The 26,404-nt window shown below is 32.0% G+C and overlaps 1 protein-coding gene across 1 annotated transcript in view; it reads left to right on the top strand.

Annotated features, from left to right (window-relative positions):
- LOC143204253 (MOXD1 homolog 1) overlaps window positions 1-26,404 on the top strand; it is a 110,598-nt gene that overhangs the window by 38,697 nt on the left and 45,497 nt on the right. The window contains exon 2 of the mRNA XM_076416792.1: window positions 9,964-10,411. Coding sequence (XP_076272907.1) covers window positions 9,980-10,411 — 432 coding nt within the window. The 5' untranslated portion in view covers window positions 9,964-9,979. The remainder of the gene's footprint in view (window positions 1-9,963; window positions 10,412-26,404) is intronic.

Raw genomic sequence — 26,404 nt, 5'->3', positions numbered from 1 at the left:
TTATGGTCATGAATATTCCGCTTCAGTTTCAAAGTGGATGGCTCTACTGGACTAACCTACGACTTGGGTTTCAAATTGTCGTCGAAAAGTGGACCTACTTTTCATCACCAGCCACAATATGCTACAGAGCTTTTTTATTTTTTTTTGTCTGAGAAGCAATGAAACGGCGATGTTGATACAGTTCGAAACGTCATCATAAATCTTCAATCAATTCGTATGATAGCCTTTATCTAAACGCAACGAAATGCCAGGAAATAGTTAATGCATCAACTGCTAAGTGTGAATATATCCGAGCTACGGTCCTTGACATTAAGCCTGCCGACTGGCCAGTGACCAACTTAGAGACCATCCCAGAAGACATCCCAGCCTGGTTACTATTGTGACTGTGATGATTATCCTCGTTGGATTTTACATTGTTGCCTATAAGGATATTTACAATTACAATCACAAACATAAAATACATCCACGCAATAGCAAGATTCGAATCCGCGACAATCGCAAGAGTAGGAAGACCATCCTATCACCTTAACCATTGCGCCATCACCATGAATTGTTAAATTACTGGTATTAAGTATTCTTGTATATAGTATTAAATATTCTGCGATTAGAGTAGAATAACTCAACAATCACATCAGATTATGATAGGGAAAGCTTGAACGAATGCTTAAGATATAAATAAAACTTTTTGTGTATTGTTGTCACTTCAAATTCTACTAGGAGTGTCCGATAATATCACATTAGTTACGCCATCTGTATAAATCTCAACAAAGTAAGAATTTTGAGGATCTATAACGTTTCAAAATAATTAATCTTGACGGTACTTCTAATTTTAGATTTCGAATAAGTCATGACGGATATTATGACCGCACCGTGTCCGACTAATTAAGACAATAACGCCTTAATTGTCGCCGACTACAGAGTCGACGAAAAAACAATAACAATAGAGAAATCGAACCGGACAAAGAGGGAAGATGTTCTTCGCTCGAGTCACTTGGAATACCAAACGGGTCTCATTACGACATTATAAGAATGACTCATCGCCCCGGGAGCCTTGCGTAAATATTAAGTGAAACAAAAAAAAAACAGTTAAAATATAAAACGCAACTTGAATACGGTAAGGTAACTCGGGAAGAATTTCGAATCGTTTCCGAGAAAATTGGTCGAGGGAGGAGAAACGTCGAGAGGCAGAGGGGGAATAACTTTTTTTTTCTTAATTCGGGAGACGTGAGCCATATTTTCATTGCGCTTAATATTCTCGTTTTTATTTCCTTGCCGTTTCATCGAGATCGTTTGAAACATTTTTAAAAGATTACGCTGGGATTTCGTCGATATTTTTTTGTTATATTTTAGAGTTTCATTTTTATCAACTAGGGTTTATCAGTATTGGGCCTGCTGATTAACGTGGGATTCGAACTACGGTCCTCGACATTACCGACCACCGACTACCGAGAGACTGAGAAACTTGGAGATCATCCCAATAGGCATCCGGCCTTACCCAGCCTGGTTACTAGTGCGACTGGATCATTTATCTTATCGGATTTTACAGAAGGAGGACCGTCTTGTTGCGTTGACGACTGATCCAACCAAAAGCCGGTTTCGTTGATATTTACCGGCGTTAAAGTACAATTCTTAAGCTTCAAAATCATAGACCATGGCACAATTTAATAAGTGCAGAACATTATAAACGTCATCAGTAAATGCCTGAAAAATAGACTGTGCTAAATTATTTTCACTAATGTTTAAAGAATTTTTCTGCCATTTAGCAACATGACTCACCAGTACTAACCCAAATCCGCTACGGCTTTAAAATTGATTTTTTACATTTTTGCAAGTGGCAAGTAGCAATATATTCGACGTTATCTGTGACGTGCATTTCCTGTTTTCTTGGACGAACTATATTTCTGATACGCCTAAAAATGCTATAGTTTAACATACATACTTCAAAATTACATCAAGTTGTAGCCTTTACTTGAATTTTATATAGAACTTTACCTTTTAATGAACCAAAAGTAATTGAATATAATGTTTTAAAAATAAATTATGAAACTAAAATGCTTTTTCATACACATGGAGACGAAAAATTTATTAAATATGAAAATACATTATCCAAACAACCATGCCTAATGATTATAATTTTATATTTATATACTTTTAAAACTTGATACTTCTTTTGGCCATTGCAGAATTGTATATACACATTTGACTTTATTTATAAATAAACAGTAATACGTTAAATTTTAATCATTAACAATGATGTTGATAATCAATGATGACGCAGGATTTTTTTGATTTTATTTATTTTATATTATACCAACAACGTTAAACAATTGTTTATGTACGAGATTCAATATGTTTTTCTTAAATATAATAATGCATGGCATTCGCGATATGGTGTGTTAGGAAATTACTTGCGGTTATTTGTTTTATAAATCAGCCATCTATATATTCCAGTCTCATATTAAAGTTAAGAAACCTCATGTAATTATAATATGTTTATATTACTTTATAGGGATTTATTATATAAAATCAATATAAAGATGCATTAACTGATTTGCATGTAAACAGTAAAAACTGTATTTATTGTTAATTATTGTTTCAAAATTGGGCAATCACCAGAGATATTTTTTTCACATTTTATACCAGATGTCTTACAAAAGCAAGACGAGTCTGGTGTAAATACATCGCCATATTTTTCATAAATTCAAATTAAATTAGACTATTTATACTAAATAGTACACTATGCAAGTTAATGTAGTTTGATTCGCTTCAATCTTACTTCAATCTTTCTTACGCATTGCTCAGCAGCTTCCACGTTGCTGTGATTTAGTAACCTTATTTCATGTTTTAAAGCAAACTCTTGGATTCGTCAAAACTTCGTAAATCCATTTTATTTGAAGATCATCAGTGCAGTTCTTCGTTGCTTAGGTGGCGATAAACATTGGCAATTAATCGAATAATTGTTTTATCAGCCTTGATATATATATATATATATATATATATATATATATATATATATACATTTCCATTTATATATGGAAACCGAACCACGGTCCTCCTCATAAAACCTACCGACTGGCGAATGACCAATTTGAAAATCATTCCAGAAGACATTCGGTCTTACCCTGGTTACTGGTGTGACTTGAATCATTTTCCTTGTCGGATTTTGCACTCTTGCCTAGGATAATCACAATTATTAAACAGTCACAAACATACATTTACGACCATGCCCCAACTGTATTCCAACCCACAACTATCGCAACAGTAAGTGGACCGTTCTGTCGCATTCACCACTGCGCCACCGAGCCGGCTGAATTACTACAATTTTTGATTTTTACAATTTATTGATAAACCAATATCATTGATCTTAGGCCAACATGAGAGTTATCTTTCGACGGTTTCTTGATTTTGAATCTGATCTGCTATGCTTGCTATAGTTGTTGCTACAATTAGTGCGATAGTTTTAGTTATTTAAAATTAACTTGACATACTTTTATTTTTCCCATTTATTTAGTTCATTTTTTAAAAGTTTGTTAGTACGGAATATTAATATTATAAATATATTAAGTATAACAGGTCAGTTCCCGGCCTACCATAGTAAAACACATTCTTTTGTCAAAATTAGTTTTTTTCAACAAAATTTCCTTCCAGGGTGGTACCCTGATTATAGCGACCATCCAACTTTTCGATTCAATTTTTGTAGTACTATTTGTCCTTTGCTTCAAAATAGGCCTCAGTTGCGGCGATCACCTCTTCATTGCACGAAAATTTCTTCCCAGTGAGCATTCTTTTAAGATCTGAGAACAGAATAGTCGCTGGCGGCCAGACCACGACCAATCAGAGCATACCAATACTTGATGGTTGATTTTCCGGGGACGGTGTCCGGAAACTCGGCATCAAGCAAAGTTTTTGCTTCAAGTGTATTTTTTCCCTTCAAAAAGCAATATTTTATCAATACGCGAAATTCCTTTTTATCCATTTTTTTCACATTAACAAAAGTTGCTTCACTCAAAATGCTATAATTTACAAACTAATGATCCGACAGCTGTCAAATTTTTACACGCAGCTTTTGAGGGTTAGGGCAAAAACATATGGATTTAATTCTAGTAGCACCATCTATGTGTCAGGCCGGGGAGTTTTCAGTTGACCTGTTATCGAAATAATATAAAACATATATAATTAATATAAATATATCAAACTATACTTTAACTTCGACCACACCAAATAATCAAACATCACTAAATCTGAACAAAAGCACCTATTTTAATTCAACATTCCAAACATTAAAATTGAAATAGCAACGAAAAAATTTCTTAAATATGATCAGACATTACCCAACCAGTTATATGTATTTATACACCATAAAAGAGCCTCCTAGGGCCTTGTATCACGATGATTATCACATATTTGTATATTTTTATTACCTGTTAATTATTTTGACCGGCGTAGAATTACATACACTTATTCAACTTTATTGATTAATAAACATAATAATATTTACAATAATTTATGTTTATATTTATCAATTCTTCTTCAATTACACAAGAAATATTGTAATTTCTATTAGGAATAGGCCAAAGATGAATACTAATTGGTAATAAATTACCTGGTTAACATTATGTTCGTTAATAATTTTTCTATTCAATCCTTTCATCGGTTCTGAGTTCATTAGCATTAAGGAACGGTTCGGTTGTAATAATATGCATTATATATCAAATGTGAGGGAATTTTTAATAGGTTTTCATTAAAATGTTAAATGTGTGTATTCATAATTACATTTTCTCTAGCTGTTATCTTTACCCTAGTTGGCAACGAAGTGTACCAAAAGTCCGCCGCATACCCGCACATTTCTTACACGTGCTTGAGCTATCCACATGTGGTTAAATTATTTATATGAAGCATCAGAGGATCCTTATCACGAATTTAGTCTGAAAGTTTCCTTTAGAAGTTTGCTCCTTAACATTATGTTTTATTAAATGATAAGATTGACATACAGCGAAGGCTGTTTGGATTTTTGCTTTTTTAATTTATTATTCATTATTGCAATTTAGAAAATTAACACTAATGAGATATTAGTTTTTATCCTAGTTTACTACGATTTTAAAGTTACAAAGCATTTATTCTACAATAGATACTTTGTGTTTAACATCCGTGTCGCTGATTTTAATTCACACTGAGTTTTACTAATAACCTCACTGAACTAGATCAAATGGCTTTACTCTATTTAATATTTTTAATAGTCCTTCATTCCTTAATTCTTAATAATAGTATCGCCAGTTTCTACTTTCAAATCCTTATGCAGATTGTCAATATCTCGCAGAACCTTGTTTTGGAATATTTGTATAATGTTTCTCTTGTTTTGGCTACTACAACCCCAGAGTTGAACACGATAAGTCCACACTGGTTTCAGGATGTGTTGGTAAAATAAAAGCTTATTATCTACTGACAGGGCCGAATATCTACGCAATAACCAGTATATTTTTTATCCTTCAGCTTGGGTTCTTCACATTTTTTCTTAACATGTGGCTTCCATCGGAATTTAACCTCAAGGGTCATGCCAAGTTATTTGGCTGTATATCCACACGAAGTACTAAAGTATAGGCCAGCTATATATATAACTCTACAAACATTTAATATTGGTCAGGAAGAGGCATTTTAATCTTATGCTTTAAACCCTCAGGCCAAACTTTAACAAAAGTTTGAGCATTGTCTAAAAGTATTGCAGAACACATTTTCTTTTGGTGATGTTTCTATAATATCGGCTATTCTATAAACCTGATCAATCATGGAAAGTTCTTTCCTGAAACCAAATTAATGACCTGGAATAAAATGCCTTTCCTCAATGATTAGTTTGTATTCCTTTTAAAAGAGTTATTCAATGACAGCAACGTAGAAGAAATACGGCTACTGGAAATCAAAAGATTGAACCAAACCACATGAACTTCTGCTATATTAAGTGTTCATCACTTATATCATCAAAGTAAATTTGACTGAAAGTTATATTAAAATTAATTATATTTTTATAGTTATATTACCAAATATTTCAGAGATTAATTTTTCAATAAAAATACATAGGAGTTACATCATTATTTTTAATCAAGGCTTTTTAAAAATATAATAACTAAATAGATATTATGTAGTATAATCGAACATTACCAAGACAATTATGTATCTTTATAGCCCATCAAAATGTTGAGGGCACAGCGATCATTAGAGTTTGTGGAAAGAAAAGTTTATAATCTGTTAATTAATCTTAATATGTTTTAATTTGTATATAAAATACGATGATATGTATATACAATTTTTTTCTATATTTAACAACAATATGGTTAATAATTATGGTTTGATTATTCATTTATTTAGCTTACAATTTTTACAATTTAATTCTTTCTGAGAGACTATAAGAATTTTCGGTTTCTTTTATTTTTTACTCTACATTTTTATGTTATTTTTCCTTCTTCTTTCCCTATCGACCTCTCATTCCTAAACCAAAAAGTAAATTAAAGTAGAACAAATTTTCAAACGTTCTTTCGTTATTTTTCATCCTTCTTTCCTTCTTCTTGAAGCACTTTCATGAAGCTTATACCTATAGTTTCTAAGTGATGCATATTTCTCATTAAATTATTTCTAGTTCTTATCATTGGAATCAACGGAATTTATTAACAGTAAATATTAAAAGGCTAACTTCCAGTTTGTTTTTTCTTTTCTTCTTCATACTCATTTTATTTTATTGCAATACAAGTATTTGTTTTAATTTAACAGGTATATTGCTATTATATAAAATCAGCCACAACGTATGAATTAGAATATCATGTCTTCTGGACACATTTCTATATGTTTCTCACAATTTTGAAGTAACCTATGATACACCAAATTTAGATGTTACAAACGTCGACGCTCGCATACATAAAATAAGTAATCCAGTAAAACAATGAAGTAATTTTAAGAGTTACTAAAGTACTTTTGTCCAGATATTAAGAAGAAAAAAATTTAAAAAAAAATTAAATATGAAATAAAAACTTTTACATATCCAAATACGTTTTAAATTATAATCAAACAAAGATAAAACTATTAAAATGTAGATAAACTATTTTTACGGCAATGTATTTGTTTAATTATTGCTGTTAATTGTATTCCCACTGACAGATTATTTTGCTTACATATATTACAATTTATTATCGAAAAATAAACAACTGCTAAAAGTAATTTAACAAGTGTTTAATTAAGATATCAACTGTTTTTCATCATGACACGGAAAGCTACTCGCAATTAACTCTGTGAAAAATATTACGGCTTTATTTTAACGACATCCTTAGCGTCGGCTGATACGATCATTCGTCGTCGTCAATTCGTCATATCCGTAAAATAACAAGATATTTTCGATGGAAATCCGTTAGTTGTTGATGCTGGGTACAACGACGCGGCTAGCCATCTATTCCTTCCAAACTTGTTTGTAGTTTTCAAACAGTAACCCGCCAGTTTCTTCATTTAATTACGGAAGATCTAATTAGGCAATTTTCTGTACAGGATGGTAGTGATGGAATGGACGGTTATTAGATCGACTGATCAAAGAAACGGAAATCGATGTTTTCCTGCCATCTAGAATTAATGCGTCAAAGCTTAATCATTAGTAATGGTGTTGATAATCCGATAATTACTTTCTGACATTAGGCGATCATTGATTGACAGTTTTCATGATGTGTTTTCTTTTATATTATTAATCTACTATTAAGTTTTAAGCAGTACTCTTTAATCTCTTCTCATAATGGTGTTACGCTAAAACATCAAACCAATAAGCAATCAAGCGCTGCCAAAATAAAGTTCTTCGATTAATTAATGCTTTAATTTTCGATGTTATCCAAGATTTTGCCTTAAATTGTGAAATAAGGTTTCTAAATCAACTTACCAAATCAATCAAAGAAATACATAATCATATATAATAAATAAACTCATAAACAGATTTTCGCAGGAGTACCGCAAGGTGCTCCACTAGCCCCAGCCCTGTTCAACCTTTATATGGCTGATTTACCACTCCACAAACTTTTCCACATAGCATTTTATGTAGATGTAGCTTTTTTCACAATCGGTTATTGTCCCGACGCTATTTGTAATAAACTCCAAGTCTAGTTGAACCAAGAGATAGCGTGGATGGCGTAAATTCTGGCGGCTACAGATCGATAAAGTCCCTATCATATGGCTCCAAAAAATTTCATACCTCGGTCTCCAATTCGACCATAGATTACAATGGTCAGCCCAAATAAAGCATGCTATTTGCAAAGTCAATGGCGTGTAGGCTGCAGTAAAAGTAAACTGTCAATCCTCAGTAAACGACTATGTATAAAATGCTAGTCCATCCAGTCTGCCTCTACGGAGCACAGGTGTGATACAGGTATGTCTCTGAGAGACAACTTGAACTACTCCAACTTTTCCCATCCTAAAAAGTGCGCGCGTTGCTCAATGTCCCATGGTTTATGAGGAACGCCAACACTCACCCCGAATCAGGCATCCCGTTTGTGAAGAATTTCACGCACATACTCAATGTAAGGTTCTCCATAGGCACCTTAGAAAATGACAACACCTTGATTAAATCCCTATCCATCCACAATCCTCGATAGTAAATCGAATATCTATGGTCCCAAGTTAATGCTCTATATTCGATGAGATTAGCCTTATGAAACTACGAATGGGAATCGCTATTGGCCACAATAGATGCATTTAAGCCTAACACAGTGCAAGTAACGGCCGCAATTGAAGCAAAGGTACAACAATGTTATGCTTCATCATGGTAACGATCGACCATATGTACAAAATCTATAAGAATATACTTGGAAGCAATAAAACAGGAAGCGCTACCTCATCTGCTGTATTCTCCAGACCTTGCTTCTTCTGTTCACAACTTCTTGTTCTTGTGTGTACTGTGTACCTTGTTCTGAGGTATACGTTGTGACCTGTCTGAAACGCGTTTAACTTCTAATGAAGATATTACAAATGGATTAATTCGTATATAGCCGCATCGTTATTTCGAAATGGACTCCATAAGTTGTCTGAAAGTTAGGAAAAAGTATCAGCTTTCGATGGGTAATACTTTAAATAAAATACTTTACAGTTTTTCACAATTAAGCTCTAAATTCAAAAGACAGTTATTTAAAACTAATTTATAGGCTTAATTCATATATTAATAAAACTAACAACTAAAACGGATCAGTATATTTAAAAATAGAAGAATATGTTTGAAATTCCGGCTTGATGGCACAGTAGTAAAGGCGACTAGATGGTCCTCCTGCTGTTGCGATAGTCGCGGATTCGAAACCTGCTGGGCCATGTCGTTATGTTTATGATTGTTTTTAGAAAAGAATGTAAAATCCGCCAAGGAAAATGATCTCAGTCACGCCAATAACCGGTCTGGGTAAGACCGGATGTCTTCTAGTATGATCTCCAAAATTCATCACTCGCCAGTCAACCGGCTTAATTCCGAGAACCGTGGTTCCCCACGTTAAACAGTAGGTCCAGTCCAGATAAATCCTAGTAGGTAAAAAGGAGACTTTAAAAAAAGAAAAAAAAAAAAATATATATATATATATATATATATATATATATATATTTCAAATATACTACATATTTTCATGAATGTTTAAACAATTTTGGAAATACATACTGATGTATTAATCCAGTACTCACAAGTAAAACAGAACAGCAGTAATAAAATAATTTGTAAATTAACTTTGTACTAAGCGTATCTATTGTAAGAGGATACTAAATAAAACAAATGAATGTTTCAACTAATTTTGATATTAATTGTATTAGAAGTAATTATTATACAAATAATAAAATGTGAATTAATCAAAATTATAGTCCATTACTATATGTAATATTCACCGCTGTAATCCATAGTAACGGATCAATGAGAGCAAATCTTATATATAACAATTTTGAATCACTATTAATAATAATCTCCATCTTTTACAGATTCCTCTCAGGTGCAATGGCGAAATCGGCAAACATGTCTTACTATTACAACCACCTTCCAGTCTACCTCCTGATCATCAGCCTTGTTCTAACCTTCATCAAGGCTGACGATCTCTTGGAGCAATACGTCAAACATGTCGAGTTGGTAAACAATTTCGAGGAGTATGATACGGTGTCGAAGCGTGTTCCGGAAAACAGAAGACTGGGTAAACACAGCAGGAACAGACGACAAGTGGATTCGGATATAGTGTGGACACATTCGTTGGCGTTGGATAGTGATGGTTTTGTGGTGTTGAAGTGGCAGCCGAGGCATCAAGAGATATTGTTCAGAGTGGAAGCGAGGACTTTAGGTTATGTTGGGTTAGGATTCAGTCCTAATGGAAAAATGGAGGGTGCTGATATGATCATTGGATGGGTCGATGACGATAGTCATAAAGCGGTTTTATTGGTAAGTTATCTTACTGTCGGGCTTATATACATTACTAGCTGACCCGGCAAACGTTGTCTTGCCATATAAATCACTACATAGTATAAAACAAAGTCGCCTTTTCTGTCCCTATATCCCTATGTGCGCTTAAATCTTTAAAACTACGCAACGGATTTTGATGCGGTTTTTTTCAATAGATAGAGTGATTCAAGAGGAAGGTTTATATGTATAATACATGCATAATATACTAAGGCAACATTGCTAATTTTAGAGGTTTCTAACGTGATGTCGTAAATTAACCTATTTTTTTAGGCTTATTTTGCAATTAGCAAAAACGCTGCCTAACCCTACGAGTTAGATCAAATTAATGAACTACAGTATTGTACACCATAAAAAGGTCTACAAAAAAGTCCGCGATGGTATATGTTTATCTTTTAGGGATAACCCACATTAACCATTTTTATTGTTTACTTTTTACGTGAGAAAATGGCTTATTTACGAAGCTATTTTAAGCAATACGGCATTAATCCTTATCGAATTAAGTACCTTAAATACAGTGTGCAATTAATATAGATCAATATGGTTCCTTACAGCATGTAAATTAAACAAATATTTTCGGAGATATTACAAATTTAAAATTTGCGTTTAAAAATGTGTAATGTAATAAAAATTGTATGAATTTAGATATTCCAAAGATAGCAGGAAATCTTCATAGTAATGAATGAACCAAAAATACTGGATCGATTTTAACCATGTTTTCATTGAGTGACATAGGCATATATATTTTATGCCCGTGCAAAGTCGGAGCGGGCCGCTATGTTTTTATATACAACGTTCATATTTTTTCTGTAGTGCATTTAATTTAGTATCAACATTGCACCCGTGCGAAGCCGGGGCGGGTCGGTAGTAATTTATAAAGAATTTCTAGTGTAGAAAAATAGAAAAAGACATGGAACGCTGTGAACGATGAGGGAATATAAAAATAACAAAACACCAAACATTATTTTTTTAAATGTATTATAATTTATTTTAAGCATCTATTATTTATATCATTAATTAATTAGATAATATTAATCTCTTAGTGCTACAGCGTGAACAATATATTTTGGTGGCCCGTCTTTAGCTAACACAAACAAACTTGATGGTTTACCCACTCGAGAGCAAGCAACGTATAATTGTCCGTGTGAAAAACATGGTGTGCTCAAATCTAAGCCACAAACAGACATTGTTTGGTCGCGATTTATTAATAGTCATTGCAAATGCCAATCTAATCGGAAATTGAATACGCTTAAATTGAATTGGCACATCTGTTGTTATAATAGGTATTCGTGCTATTAATATATTTTCACCTCGAAATTTGCCACTTGAAATGGTGGCTTCGATAACGTTTTTCATTAATTTTTTAATGACTAATCGCGTACCGTTGCACAGCCGTGACGGGTTCAAATTACGAAGCAAAATAATTGGAGATCCAACCTTCAATTGTAAGTTATGCAGTGGCATGCCTGGCAAATCCAGTAAACTCTATCAATAGATTTATATGATATCAAGTCCCCTGGCAATAACTGTTGTATCTTCAGATTCAAAATGTCAACGTCCATATTTTTTGCCGCTAAAATTGCTCTTTCTGCAAGCCACTCGAGATTTATGTAATTCATGTGTACATCGGGAAATGAAATAATTAACTGATCGTGCGAATTATACTAAAAATTAATAAATTTATTAATTATTAATAATAAATTATATTCAATACTATTAGTTATTGATAAATAAATAATAAAGTTAACTACTACGCTTGGCGCATAAGCACTAATAATATCCGAAAAGTGTAGAGGGAGCGACATGAATGCTTATTGTTTGAGAGGAATAGGAGACCATCTTCGTTGTCATCTCTACTCCGTACTGTTTACTGGATGAGAAGTGACACCGGTAGACACATGGAGAGGATAACTTACCAAGTGATAAAAAATGATAAAATTATTAAAATGACAATTAAAAAGCAAGATTTGGTAAAAAAATAAAATAAAAAATTGGGGTGGACACCCCTTATCACTTAGGGGTTTGAAAAATAGACAGCAGATTCGCAGACCTACTGAATATGCATAAGAAATTTCATAAGAATCGGTCAAGCCGTTTCGGAGGAGTTGGGAACGAACACTGTGACATGAGAATTTTATGTATAAGATAAATATTATGTCTATGATATTTAATTTGTAAAAACTTCTCGTCTACCCAAAACTGGCGAAATTACCAACGGGATGAGATATCCGAAAATGAGGCTACAGAGGCTACTTTTCTTCAATATCTTCCTATATCGTGATAGTGAACAAACAAAATAAACTTGTTCCAAATTTAAATGTGATATTACAGGAAGAGAGAATCCTCAACATAGGTTTATCAGTAAAAGTAATTGTTATAATAATGAGAGCCATGACCAATCAATAAATAAAATCCAAAAAGTTTACGTAGAAATAATTTGTATGACCATCTTAGTTGTCATTTCTGCTCCGTGCTGTTTACTGGATGAGAACTGACACCGGTAGACACATGGAGAGGATAACTTACCAAGTGATAATAATTTATGTTATCGAGCGGGATAAAAAATGATAAAATTATTAAAATGACAATTAAAAAGCAGGGTTTGGTAAAAAAATAAAATAAAAAATTGGGGTAGACACCCCTTATCACTTAGGGGTTTGAAAAATAGACAGCAGATTCGCAGACCTACTGAATATGCATAAGAAATTTCATAAGAATCGGTCAAGCCGTTTCGGAGGAGTTGGGAACGAACACTGTGACATGAGAATTTTATGTATAAGATAAATATTATATCTATGATATTTAATTTGTAAAAACTTCTCGTCCAGGAAAAACTGGCGAAATTACCAACGGGATGAGATATCCGAAAATGAGGCTACAGAGGCTACTTTTCTTCAATATCTTCCTATATCATGATAGTGAACAAATAAAATAAACTTGCTTCCAAATTTAAATGTGATATTACAGGAAGAGAGAATCCTCAACATAGGTTTATCAATAAAAGTAATTTTATAATAATGAGAGCCATGACCAATCAATAAATAAAATCCAAAAAGTTTACGTAGAAATAATTTTTATGACCATCTTCGTTGTCATCTCTGCTCCGTGCTGTTTACTGGATGAGAACTGACACCGGTGGACACATGGAGAGGATAACTTACCAAGTGATAATAATTTATGTTATCGAGCGGGATAAAAAATGATAAAATTATTAAAATAACAATTAAAAAGCAGGGTTTGGTAAAAAAATAAAATAAAAAATTGGGGTAGACACCCCTTATCACTTAGGGGTTTGAAAAATAGACAGTAGCCGATTCTCAGACCTACTGAATATGCATAAAATAATTTCATAAGAATCGGTCAAGCCGTTTCGGAGGAGTTGGGAACGAACATTCTGACATGACAATTTTATGTATAAGATAAATATTATATCTATGATATTTAATTTGTAAAAACTTCTCGTCCACCCAAAACTGGCGAAATTACCAACGGGATGAGATATCCGAAAATGAGGCTACAGAGGCTACTTTTCTTCAATATCTTCCTATATCATGATAGTGAACAAACAAAATAAACTTGGTTCCAAATTTAAATGTGATATTACAGGAAGAGAGAATCTTCAACATAGGTTTATCAATAAAAGTAATTCTTATAATAATGAGAGCCATGAGCAATCAATAAATAAAATTCAAAAAGTTTACGTAGATATAATTTGTATAGCAACTAAATCGACAAAGCCTACATCAGATTATAATTTACGATATCTCTAATTATGCCAGACTGTAGGGAAGAGCTTGAAAATCGGACAAAATACTAAATCGAGCCAAAATAAGGCGGTCAAGCAACTGGCTATTATTGTATAATATGTATTCATACTGAATAAGGCATCAAAATAGTAATAAACCTTTAGTAATAAGGTAAAACCACAGATTATTTAAAAATTAAATACGTCCCTTATTGCTTTAATCAAATATTTTACAATTCAATATTATTAACATGTTATAAAATTATGAAACATATAATATCGCCCGGGAAGGTGTCTTTATGTTTCACTTAATAGTAGAATTAATGCGACATAGAGATTCGAATAAATTAGATGCAAATCTTCAGTCTCATATTATGCTTGCTCTTCAACAATCGCTGTCAAAAGCTGTCATATTTGACGTCGATGAAATTCAGATATTGATGATAGAAAACAGCTTCATAAAGGTTAGAACTAATTCTGAAAGTGAAGCTTGCACAGGTTTTGTATTGGTTATAGAAAAGTTTCAATACAGTTATAGAGAACCAATTTACAAATATATTAGGCAAAAGGTTTTGGCAAACTTCAACATTTTAAAAGCAAATATAAACACATTAAGTTGTCTTTCATTCCAGGCATTTGGATAGATTTTCTGAGAATATGTGAAAGCTGAAATTGGATCTGTGAAAATCTGTGAGAAAAAGGCAGAACGCTTGCCAAGAATATACAGAAAAAATATATCAGGGTCGTTGGGGCCGTCGTATGATAGCAGATTACTGTTGGTCTTTAGAATGAGATGGTTTTCAACAAAAAATAACTAAATAATTGTTCTAAAATGATTCATACCTTCGTTCTCTCTAACATAAGAGGCAACAAAACTATTGTAGAGCAGTGCAATCATTATATCCCCAAGAGTTTTTTTAATAGCACGTAAAGATACACAATTCTGTTGTTATCAATTAACAATATTTAATTAAGTATAATGTCTGAAAAAAATAGATATACATTAACAGCTTCAGCTTTATTTATCTACAATAATTTAATGATTAAAAGGATACCAGAAGGAAGCAATAATTTTCTCATAAATATTTATTGAGCTATTAAGGCTATTAAAATTTTATTATCCTCAAAGTTGTACAAGACTACTATTAATATGCTTGAACTATTTTAATCATCACAGCCACCTAACTAAAGAGTTAAAGAACTCGTTCATTAACATACTAAGATGGTAAATAGTCGCTTCCTTACTTACCTACTGCTAGGAAGTTACGCTATAATAATCAAAATCATTCAGGTACACAGATTAGCGTGCATTAGAAACTTATTTATTAATATTATAAAATATATATAATTTACTATTATATGAACACCCCGTTATTATGATTTCCCCATTATTAATAATTCTGATTTTTATAATTTTCGACATATGCTGACAATAGAGCTATTTTAGCATCCCACGAGGATCCAGTATCAGTTACAAGAAACCTTCTTCATCTCAGCAAAATTAATTTTTTGATTTGAAACATGGCGTCAAGGCGAATGAGGCATAACCCACTCACCTTACGTTCATCCTTCGTTACAAGGACTTGTCTTCCGGTAATTCTTAATAATCATGAACTTCCGCGAGCAGAAAATGTATAATATATAGGAATGTTTCTAGATCGACGACAAATTGGAAGTAACACGTATTAACAAAGCGTAAATAATAAACTAATAAATATCATCTTAAAATGAGCTAGATGTATTTTCTCATTAGCATATTACTGTATAAGTAAATTATTATGCCATTTAGACGTGTTGTATTGTAACTACTCGCAAATCTAACATAACCATCCTTCAGAGATTCCAAAATAAAATGCTACGGGCCAAAATAAAATGACGGCCCATATTATGCCAGTAACAACCAAATTCAGTGCGATATCCTCCTGGAAACCACAATGAGTGTGACTCCAGGTTCCACTGTAAAATACTGACACTCACCGAATGCACTCACCAAATAACTATTAAAGTTTACTACCACTCAACATGATTAATAGACGGATAAAATACTTTTTTGAATAACATAGAATATGTCATTGTATAACATAAATCTCACAAATACTTACCTATTCAGGAAATTGTGGAATGCCAAGAGAATAATGTGAAGTGCTAAGAAAAGTATGACTAAAAATTACTAATTTTCTAAACCATTAGAAGAAAATAGCACCTAAGGTTCATCCTTTCATTTTTCTGGAGTTCAAAATTATAAAAATATATTTACGATTTCCTTACATTATTATAGAAGATTATTTCCTTCAGTCTAATGCAGACGAAATATAAAAAAATTCAAAATGAGAAAAATTTTAATGAGTTCAATTAATTTTTGTTCCAATTACAATTTAGACAATGAAAAGATCAATTAAGATTATTAATCCCGAGAACATAAAGCAGTTAATTATAATTTTTGCAGGTAGAACAGGCCGAAAAAAGGCTCCAGCGAATTTTACATGCATAAAACGGAACACATTTACTTTAATACAGTTTAATGATAATATACCACCAAACCAAGACATTGAAAATTCCGAACTAGAAGTTTTAAAATATATATATCACAGAGTAATTCACTAAATCTGATGAATCCATGATGTGGGTCTCAAAAAAAGTATATCTATTGGGTGTGAAACACACTCAAAAAAAAATTCAATTGGTTTAGCACGTCACTCATTCACCATATATAAACACCTGGCTCTAACACAGTATTCCTGTCAAATGCCAAAATAGCAGGCTAAGTGGTGGTCTGAACTTTGACTGTGGATGCTTTGACCCGGAAAGAATTAAGGTCAAATAATCAAACAAGAAGCGATTTTGCGGGCTGAAAAAGCAACTTTATTCAGCTTAGATTATATTATTGGATATTATTGGATGAAAATATAATATTTTTATACACTATTAGCCAAATATATCTCCCTTTGACGCATGAACATGTCAAAAAGATAGTTAATAGTGAATTTTCATGATTCTGATTTTTAATATTAATAATTATTAAGTTTCCAAATCATTAGAAAACGGTAGCACTTAAGGTTAATCCATTATTCTGGAATTTAAAATCATAAAGTTATACACACGATTTTATTATGTTCAATTTAAGAATTAATAGACGAAATATAAAAAAAAACCTTTTATAATGAGAAACATAATTCGAACTTAAATTCATAAAATGGACACATATTCATCAATTAAGCCCATTAAGCCAGAGGACATAAAGCAATTAATTATAATTATTGCAGGTAGAACAGGCCGAAAAAAGGCTCCAGCGAATTTTACATGCATAAAACAGAACATATTTATTTTAATTCGTTTCAAACTTCAGGTACCACCGGACCAATTACATTGAAGATTCCGAAAAAGAAGTTTTAATAAATATATATCCTATAAACATTTACTGAATCTTATGAATGCGGGATGTTTTGGATCTCAAAAAGATGTATGTTATACCTATTGGGTGTCTAACACATTCCAAACCAACAAAAAATTCAATAGGTTAAACACCTCACTTCTTCACTGTATATGAGGCTTGGCTCTACCACAATATTCCTGTCAAGGTAATTCCCGTAAGACTAAGTAGTGGTCTGAATATGATACTTCGACCCGAAAAGAATTAAGGTTAAGGTTAAACCTAGAAAACGTTATCTTACGTATTTGCAGTCTACAGAAGCAACATTATTCAGCCTAAACTATTATTAGAATATCTTGGGCACTATTGGATATAAAAAATCGTTAGAAGCGATCAAAACAAAATTTGTTACAAGACCACGTCTAATTCAAAAAGCACCACCATAACAAAAATAAACGATTTCTTGTGCAGAACGCTATTAGCCATATCTAGCCCCTCTGACAGCTGAATGTTTCAAAAAGATAGTTGATATTAAATAATTTTCATGGTTCTGGATTTAAGATTAAAAATTAGCAAGTTTCCAAACCATTAGAAAGCAATAACACTTAAGGTTCATCGCCGCATTATTCTGGAGTTTAAACGTATACATTATCTTATTATTTCACATTAGTTACACGATTTCATTTTGTTATTACAGAAGATTATTTCCTTCAATGTAAGAATTAATAGAATAAATCCAAATGGCATTTTCATAATGACAAACATTTTAGTGATTCTATTAATTTTAATTCCAATTTTTAGTCTTGCATGAAGTGGCATTCTCAACACTTAAAACAGCTGGAGTTCTACAGGGTAGTGTCTTGGGAACACTCCTATATCTGCTCTATACTTCTGGTATATTAGCAACAAAAGAAACAGTACTTTAAATATTTGGCGATGAGACAGTTGTCATGGCAAGAGATGCATCTCTTCCTAAGGCTTAATATAAAGTACCAGTAGCGGTCAACAAGAACTACAAATTGACTAGAAACTGGAAAATACAGCTTAATAGCTTTAAATTTGTCCATGTTAATTTTTCGTTGTAGCGAAATGACAAAAACCTAATTATATCACTTGATGGATGCACAATTCCTCAAGCAGAATCAGCAAATACTTCCGAATATGTCTCGATGATGAGATAAATAGGAAACATCATGTTAAACAAAAAGCATAGCAAATTAGACTCAAAGTCAAACAACTGCACTGGTTGGTCTGACCATACTCCCAAATTAACCTAATATCAAAGAGGTTGGTTTACGGAGTGCGAATATGGGCTTGAACTAAAACATTAAAGTAGCTAGCTCCAACGCACCCAAAACATAGTTCTAAGATTTATTACCAATGCTTATGGCTACGTAACCAACGAAGAACTGCATGATGACCTCGGAAACAAATGGATACACGAAGTGATCCAAGAATTCGCCTTTAAACATGAAATAAGGTTGTTAAATCACAGCAACGCGGAAGGAATGCAGCTACTAGACAACACGCAGGAAATCGAAAGATTGAAACGAACTAAACCGCACGAACTTGTTTAGTGTATAAGTGTATTCTTAACTTTAGCTTAAGTAGATTAGTTTTATTTTAATTTGGGAAATATAATGATGTACTAATCCCGAACACGACTTGCTTGTGCATTAATGGCAAGTAGAACAGAACAGTAGTAATAAATTAATTTGTAAGTTAAGATTGGACTAAGCATATCTAATGTAAGATGTAATTAATAAAAAAAACTTCGAATTTCAATTCACAAAATGGAAAAACATTCATCAATTAACACGATTAAGCTCGAGAACATAAGACAATTAATTATAATTATTGCAGGTAGAACAGGCCGAGAAAAAAGGCTCCGGCGAATTTTACATGCATAAAACAGAACATATTTATTTTAATTCGGTTCAAACTTCAGGTAAATAAGTTAGTTCACACGCCTCGGTCTTTTCGGAACGGACCAAGACCAGTCTACCATAAAATGAGCAAACCACCAATTTAAACGTGAGTAACTAATAGCGCGGTTGTCTGGCCATTCGATCCTGTTTAGTATCGTAAATTTATCGGGCGGCAGAGAATTAATCGCAAAAAGCGAAATATAACGTTGGATGATTCATAGAACTCGTCAAAGTCTGTTGGTAGTTCAAGATCGGTAAATCGTTTAACATCTTTTTTGCATGTTTAAGTGTTAAGAACAGTACTTTTTAAGTAGCTCTTTTATTTACTATATTTTTAATAGCACAGTAATTAAGTCAAGTCGGGACGATATTCTATTAATGTTTTCATTTTATATTTATGACTCTCTTTTTATACAAGCAAAACGAGTGCGGAATAAATACAATCGTACAATTGGCATGTGATATTGGCATATCAATATCCAGATTTACGATCTACAAGTCCATGCCTTGCTTGTCTTGCACAACGAACAAATTTTCGACCTGTTCATACTTCAAAAATAATCCCTCGAAAATTATTATATCGCCAAACATTTCATGCATTATTCATTATAATCCACATGTGAAAATAAACATATTCTCAAAACATTTTAGATAAGCATAGAAAATTAAAAAATGGATGATGACTATCAAATTCGAACTTAGTGTTTATAGAAGTTACAACTGATTCTGAAACTGAAGTTTGAAGAGGTGTTCTTCTAGGTAGGAGATTCTAGGTAACTATAAAGCAGCAAATTATAACAGAATATGTGCAAAATATGTTGGCAAACTTCAACACTTTAGAAGCAGAGAAAGGAAAGAGCATAAAGTTGTACTTTGTATAACATTTTCTATATATATTCTTCTGAGAATCTATGATATTATAATGAAGAAAAAGGCGCTTCTACCAGTATTTAAAAGTGACGCAAGAAAGATATAAGTGTAGACGGCACCGTCGTATAGTAGTATATTATTATTAATCTTTATTAATAGGTAGTTTTCAAAAAATGTCTTACAAAACCTTATAACAAACGGTTTTTTAAAGAATAAAATCATATTCTGACGTCATGAATACAATATCAGAATATCTTGAGAACCATAATCTTATGTGAGATAAACTTGTTTCATTTTGTACTAATAGTGCTCTGATAATGTTCCAGGTTGGCGGCGTTAGCAATAAAACAGAAAAATCCTATGTTAATAACAACGTATTGTATCATATATCACCAAGCGTTAGCTTCTAAGATTCTTCCCGGATACATTAATAATACACATAAAAGTTGTAAATGTTTAAATCAAAACCTACGCCTTTTTGGCAAACAAACAAAAACAATATGTTGGGAAGATACGCACACTTAAATAAATTGAATATGTAACTGCAAGGTTCAGGAAATAAAAAAGTAGAAAATGTCCCGAATTTATTGATTTTTTTAAGATAAACTCTTTTATTTGCAAACTTCAGTGTTGTGGTTGCGCAAACTTGAAGAAACAAATTATTCTGCATTTGCAACATGAAAAGCAATTGTGGTAGTCAAAAATCATAACGATAGAAAATCAAATATACAAGAGTCATTTATAAATATATATTCATGAATTCAATCGTTACGTGCCAATATATATATATATATATATATATATATATATATATATATATATATATATATATATATATATATATATATATATATATATATATATATATATATATATATACAAACTCGTGTGATTTATTTCTTTTCAATTAATTATTCAATTCAATTCAATCAATTAATTAATTTCAATTAAGCAATATTGAGTAAGTAACCAGGTGCATATAATAACAAATGTAATTGAAAAAGCTTATGAAGGTAAAAAGTAGTGTTCAAATATATTCTTATATGTCTGTTAAGCCTTCAATAAGATACGGTGCAACGGCCTTGTTCATAAGCTACAAGAAATGTTACCCAATACCCAAAATAAACTATAGAACTAATAAACTGAACAATTAAAACCTTACATTACAGCTAGAATGTCAAACAAGGGGACACCTACTCTAAAGTAGAAAATTCTAAAGCAGGTATACCTCAGGGAAGTGTATTGAGGCCAATGAATTAACTATACTATACATATGATATACCATAAATGGAAAATCACTAGGGCTACATTTGCTGATGATGATGACGGCGATTCTTACAATCGGAGATAATAGCAAAGAAGCCACACAAAAATTACAATTTAAGTCCTAAAGACAATCAAGAAATTACTATTTATAACAAAGTTATAAATATTTGGACCCAAATCTGAAAAATTAAAATTAACAAAGGTAAATCTGTGTATGTCCAGTTCACGTATAATTAGATTGCATCAGCACCAATAACAAGAAATAATAATATCATTCCATATAGCAACAGAACTTCGTTGGAAAGAAAATGTAAAAAAGAAAAGGAGTTCAAATATAGGAAGATGTATTGGCCAATTGGGACAAAATCACAACTATGAGTGCATAGTAAATTGCTATTATACAAGCAGAGAAATATTGTAGATGCACGCAGTTGCTAGAGGTTTCATTACATACATCGAGACATTCAGATACTATCTGTTGCTGAGAAAATCAAGGGAATCGCAAGGAGATATATGGAGAGACTCCATTCTCATATCAATATCGAAGAAATGGAACTCTTGGATGACACCAGAACGGGACTCAAACTTAAAAGAATCAAAATATTTTGTCTTGTGTAGTGTAGTGTAATGAGGTGCATTTAATAGAAAAACAGTAGTGTTAATATATAGACAGTATCAGAGACTAAGATAGGGCCGATTGACCCTCCTAAATATAACATATGTGGCGATAAACATTTGTAATTAACCCAAGAAATTTGTTTTGGCATCCCTGGATTACTACTTGATTTGATATCTAAATGCGACCAAACTTATGGTGTCATATTTACATCTCATAAATCCAAATAAACTTTATTATTTACCTATAAATCAATATGGTTGTGTTAGGCCAAGTTGGAAGTTGAAATTCATGGGTCAGCTTTTTGTCTAACGTGTCGCTGCAACGCAAAGTTAACAAGCACAAATTTGGAGCTATTAAGCTGCACTTTCAAGTTTCTAGTCCATTTGCGGATTTTTTTAATAGCCACTTGAAGATTTTTTATAGCTCTAGGCAAAGAAAACATGCATAAATGGAAAGTTTAGATATTCAGAAGAAAATATTAAAGCTATTTCATCGAAAATATAGAAAGGATAAAATACTAAATATTGTTTATTTAAATAAAACATAAAAGTACACAACGGTATATATTATTTAAGAACAAATATACGTTTATCTTGTGAAGTTTATTTTATTCCTCCTACATTACACTTGGTTTTTATCTATTTGTCTACAAAAAATGTTTACAAAAGAACACCCTTGGCAAAAATATGAAAGAATCGATTTTTTTTTCGAGCAGCAATATAAATTCGACAAGAAAAACTAACAACGTATATACAGTTAAGTATCATTCAAAACATATTTTATTTCAAATATCGTATTAACCAGAAAAAAAGAAAATATCTATCGGTATCTTGTTAGGAAGGCAATAGACATAAATCGAAAAATATTTTGACGGTAGGAATGGCACAGAATCGAAAGAATTCCCATTGAACAGGCCGTGTTTTTTTCCGCTCCAGTCTTCCACACGAGAGGATTCTTTACACATCCTGTGCGTCTTCATCACAAAGAGACCGGATACAGGAAACAGGCAGCCATTTACGCCAAGCCTTGCTCGCCGAGCGTGTAACCATTAAAAACACCTTGTTTAAAACACTCTAAGATCAGGATAGTATTCGCTAAGATTGTTTTAGAAACTGTTTTTTAATATATATCGACTATATTTTATATGTTTTAGTTGATCAATAAGTTTTGTTGTTTAATAAGAAAATCTAGTAACTTTAAAACTTATTTCGAAATTTAATTTGTTGGCTGAAGTGTTTATTCTACTGACACTAATGACATTAATTTATTTCTTCCAACGCTGCTAGCTGCTCACTATTAGCTGAACATTATTTACTCTTAATTGACTTTTCATGGAAACATTCAGGAATCAAAAGGAACTAGATCTGGCGAACAGTGTTGGTTCTATTGGTAATCCTATATCACTGGTTATCATGATGTTTAAATAGAGATAGCCCGAAAGATTGCAATAATAATCTGAGTTAGACGAAGTTGCTTTTGCATCCCAAAAAACGTATGTTAACTGATTTATTGTTAATACTTGGTGGATTTCTAGAGCTTAATCCCTTTCAGGTCTGAAGTATTAAGTTCTTCAAATATACTAAAGATTGGAAAATACAGCTTAATAGCTTGAAATTTACCTATGTCACTTTTGAATTGTGACCAAAAAATATAACTTGGGGGATACCCGATATCTCAAAGAGAATCCGCAAAATACTTCGGCATCCAGCTCAATAAGATCAAAAATTGGTTTCTTGGTCATTTTAAAGCCTATATAGACTTATGAGGTGAATATATGTTCTTTCTTCGTTTCTTCGATTAATTATTAATGCTTGTCGCCAACGAAAAACTACATGATGACCTCGAAATCATACATTCCTCACAAAATTTTATTATATCAAATAATATACCAAAATGGTCTAATAACAACTTGCACAATTTCCGATTTTCACACTGAATTCTCACTGCATTCATTCAATACAGATTTTTGTTCAATTGATGTTGTCGAGAAGCTAAAGGGTTTTAATGTTATTCTCATGAAGATTTCAATTAATGTCACGGTTTCTAATACACCAAAACACATTGACGATGTTTGCAATATATTTCTTGAGTGTTATAGTGAGCTATTCTCTTGCCTTATTAGCTTGAACATTCAGAGTCGCGAATCTATCATGATATCCAGATCTTTTGACAGCTATGAATGAAAAATGTGTTAATTAGTCTTATGTTTTAGCCACCATTAAATATACAAAAAATATTTATATAATTGATGGGCTCACTCAGTAAAATGAACACAAAACCAAATCACCTATTTCTATATATGTTGAAGTTAATATGAAGAATATTTCCTGTAAATACAAAAGTATTAGTATTTCCAACTTCAGTACTTAAACAAAACTTGAATATCCGAAAAATAATAATTCAATTGAATATTATTTTCATCCAGAATATATTAAAAGAATTGATTGTATTTTTACATCTTTTGCATATATATATATATATATATATATATATATATATATATATATATATATATATATATATATATATCTCAAATTTAGGTCATATTCCATATATTATGTCAAAAAAAAATCCTGATCGTCAATCTGATATGTTTTAAACTAAATTTTTTATCCCAATTTGAGCTATAAGAATACGGGATAGATTACTGTTTTATTCATAGACTAAAAACTTCTGTAACAAATACCGTAGTTCACACATATGGGTCAAGGTCCAAGGTCAACAATATCCCCGTCAGGCATTACGTCTTACTCGACGTGTTTCGGAAATTGGACTATAGGAGACAGGAGAGTTGACCTTTATTAAGCAACTCTGCGCCCGTAAATCAAGGACAGTTAACGAAAATTGGTATTGTGGATTAGACAGTCTCAGGACGGTTTACAGACATTAGATCGCAAAGTACATAAATTAAACTCAGCTAAGAAGAAACAGTATGAAATGTCCGAAGGTTTATATAATACTTGTTTTAATGTAACGAATATAATTGGTATTATGAAAACTGTAAATAATAGAACAAAAAGTCTTATTTAATTACTGCATATAAAATAAAGTTATATGATACAAAAGGATGCCGAAAAAATATCGACATTTTATTGACCGATTTTGAAAAAAAATCACTTTTTAAATATCGTTATTTGTGGGCCTATATATCAATAATTTTGTTTTCCATATATTTTCCCGACTAATATTTTCCGATATTTTTTTAGAAAAATATCGATATTTTTCCTGACTGTTGCCAGAAAACATCGACGTACGAAAAAAGAAATATCGATATTTTTTATTCTCCGATATATCGATATTTTTACATTTTTTTCCCGGCTGACATCTTCAAGACATAACCGTAAAATAACATAACAAAATGTTAATTAATTGTAATTGTTAATGTTTGTTTAAGTACAAATTAATCTCTGCCGTTCCACAAAAAAAATGGGATCTGTGATTTGAGGTTAAAATTATCAGCTTTCAGCAAATGAAAACCTTCAAATTATGAGTTGAGGAAAAGTAATTTCGAGTTTCCTTCACTCACTTTTCTGGTAAATCTATAATTCCATTGCTATAAAATTTGCTGTAAACCTGTGGACTAAAATGATTGAAGCTTTACGCTACTGCAATGAATAGGACAAATTGTAGGCAGACGGAGCATGTTTCGGACTATACGCTAGATGCATTAAAATATTTTATCAAACCCCTCACAGTTTTTGTCAAGTCATTAAAGTACGTGGTCTATTTTAGTCGTCATGAAAAACAACTCCTTTTCTATTAATCAATGTTAAACAGCTCATATTGAATAATTCCTTTCCAATCCCACCGACCTCTTAAGGCCATCAACTTCGCTTGTGTCAATGTGTACTTTGCAACCGTTTGTGATTGAGTTCGATGAACACCAGGCTTCAACCAAGATCTTGTTCTCGCTTTATATTCATAAACAGCATTTCATAAAGGAAAATCCCATTCATTTTGTATTAATTCACGTGGAACTATCAAGCTTGGTGTACAATCTAAGATACAGTCTTCTATTAGGAAGTCATCTATTAGGAAAACTTGTTTTCTTGGGAATGGTTCAAATGAATGGACAATGAAACTTGAGAAACGTTTGTCACTGAGGGCGAAACACATTTTCTGCGATAACCGAAGAAGAATAATGTGCTTTGCTTGGTCATATTTCAACATTGGGAGC

Source organism: Rhynchophorus ferrugineus, unplaced genomic scaffold, assembly GCF_030347505.1.
Source record: "Rhynchophorus ferrugineus isolate W39M unplaced genomic scaffold, kcgeb_rfMv2 rfM1, whole genome shotgun sequence".
Taxonomy (NCBI): domain Eukaryota; kingdom Metazoa; phylum Arthropoda; class Insecta; order Coleoptera; family Curculionidae; genus Rhynchophorus; species Rhynchophorus ferrugineus.
Note: the sequence above shows the minus strand (reverse complement) of the source record. Positions and strands in the feature narration are given on the sequence as shown.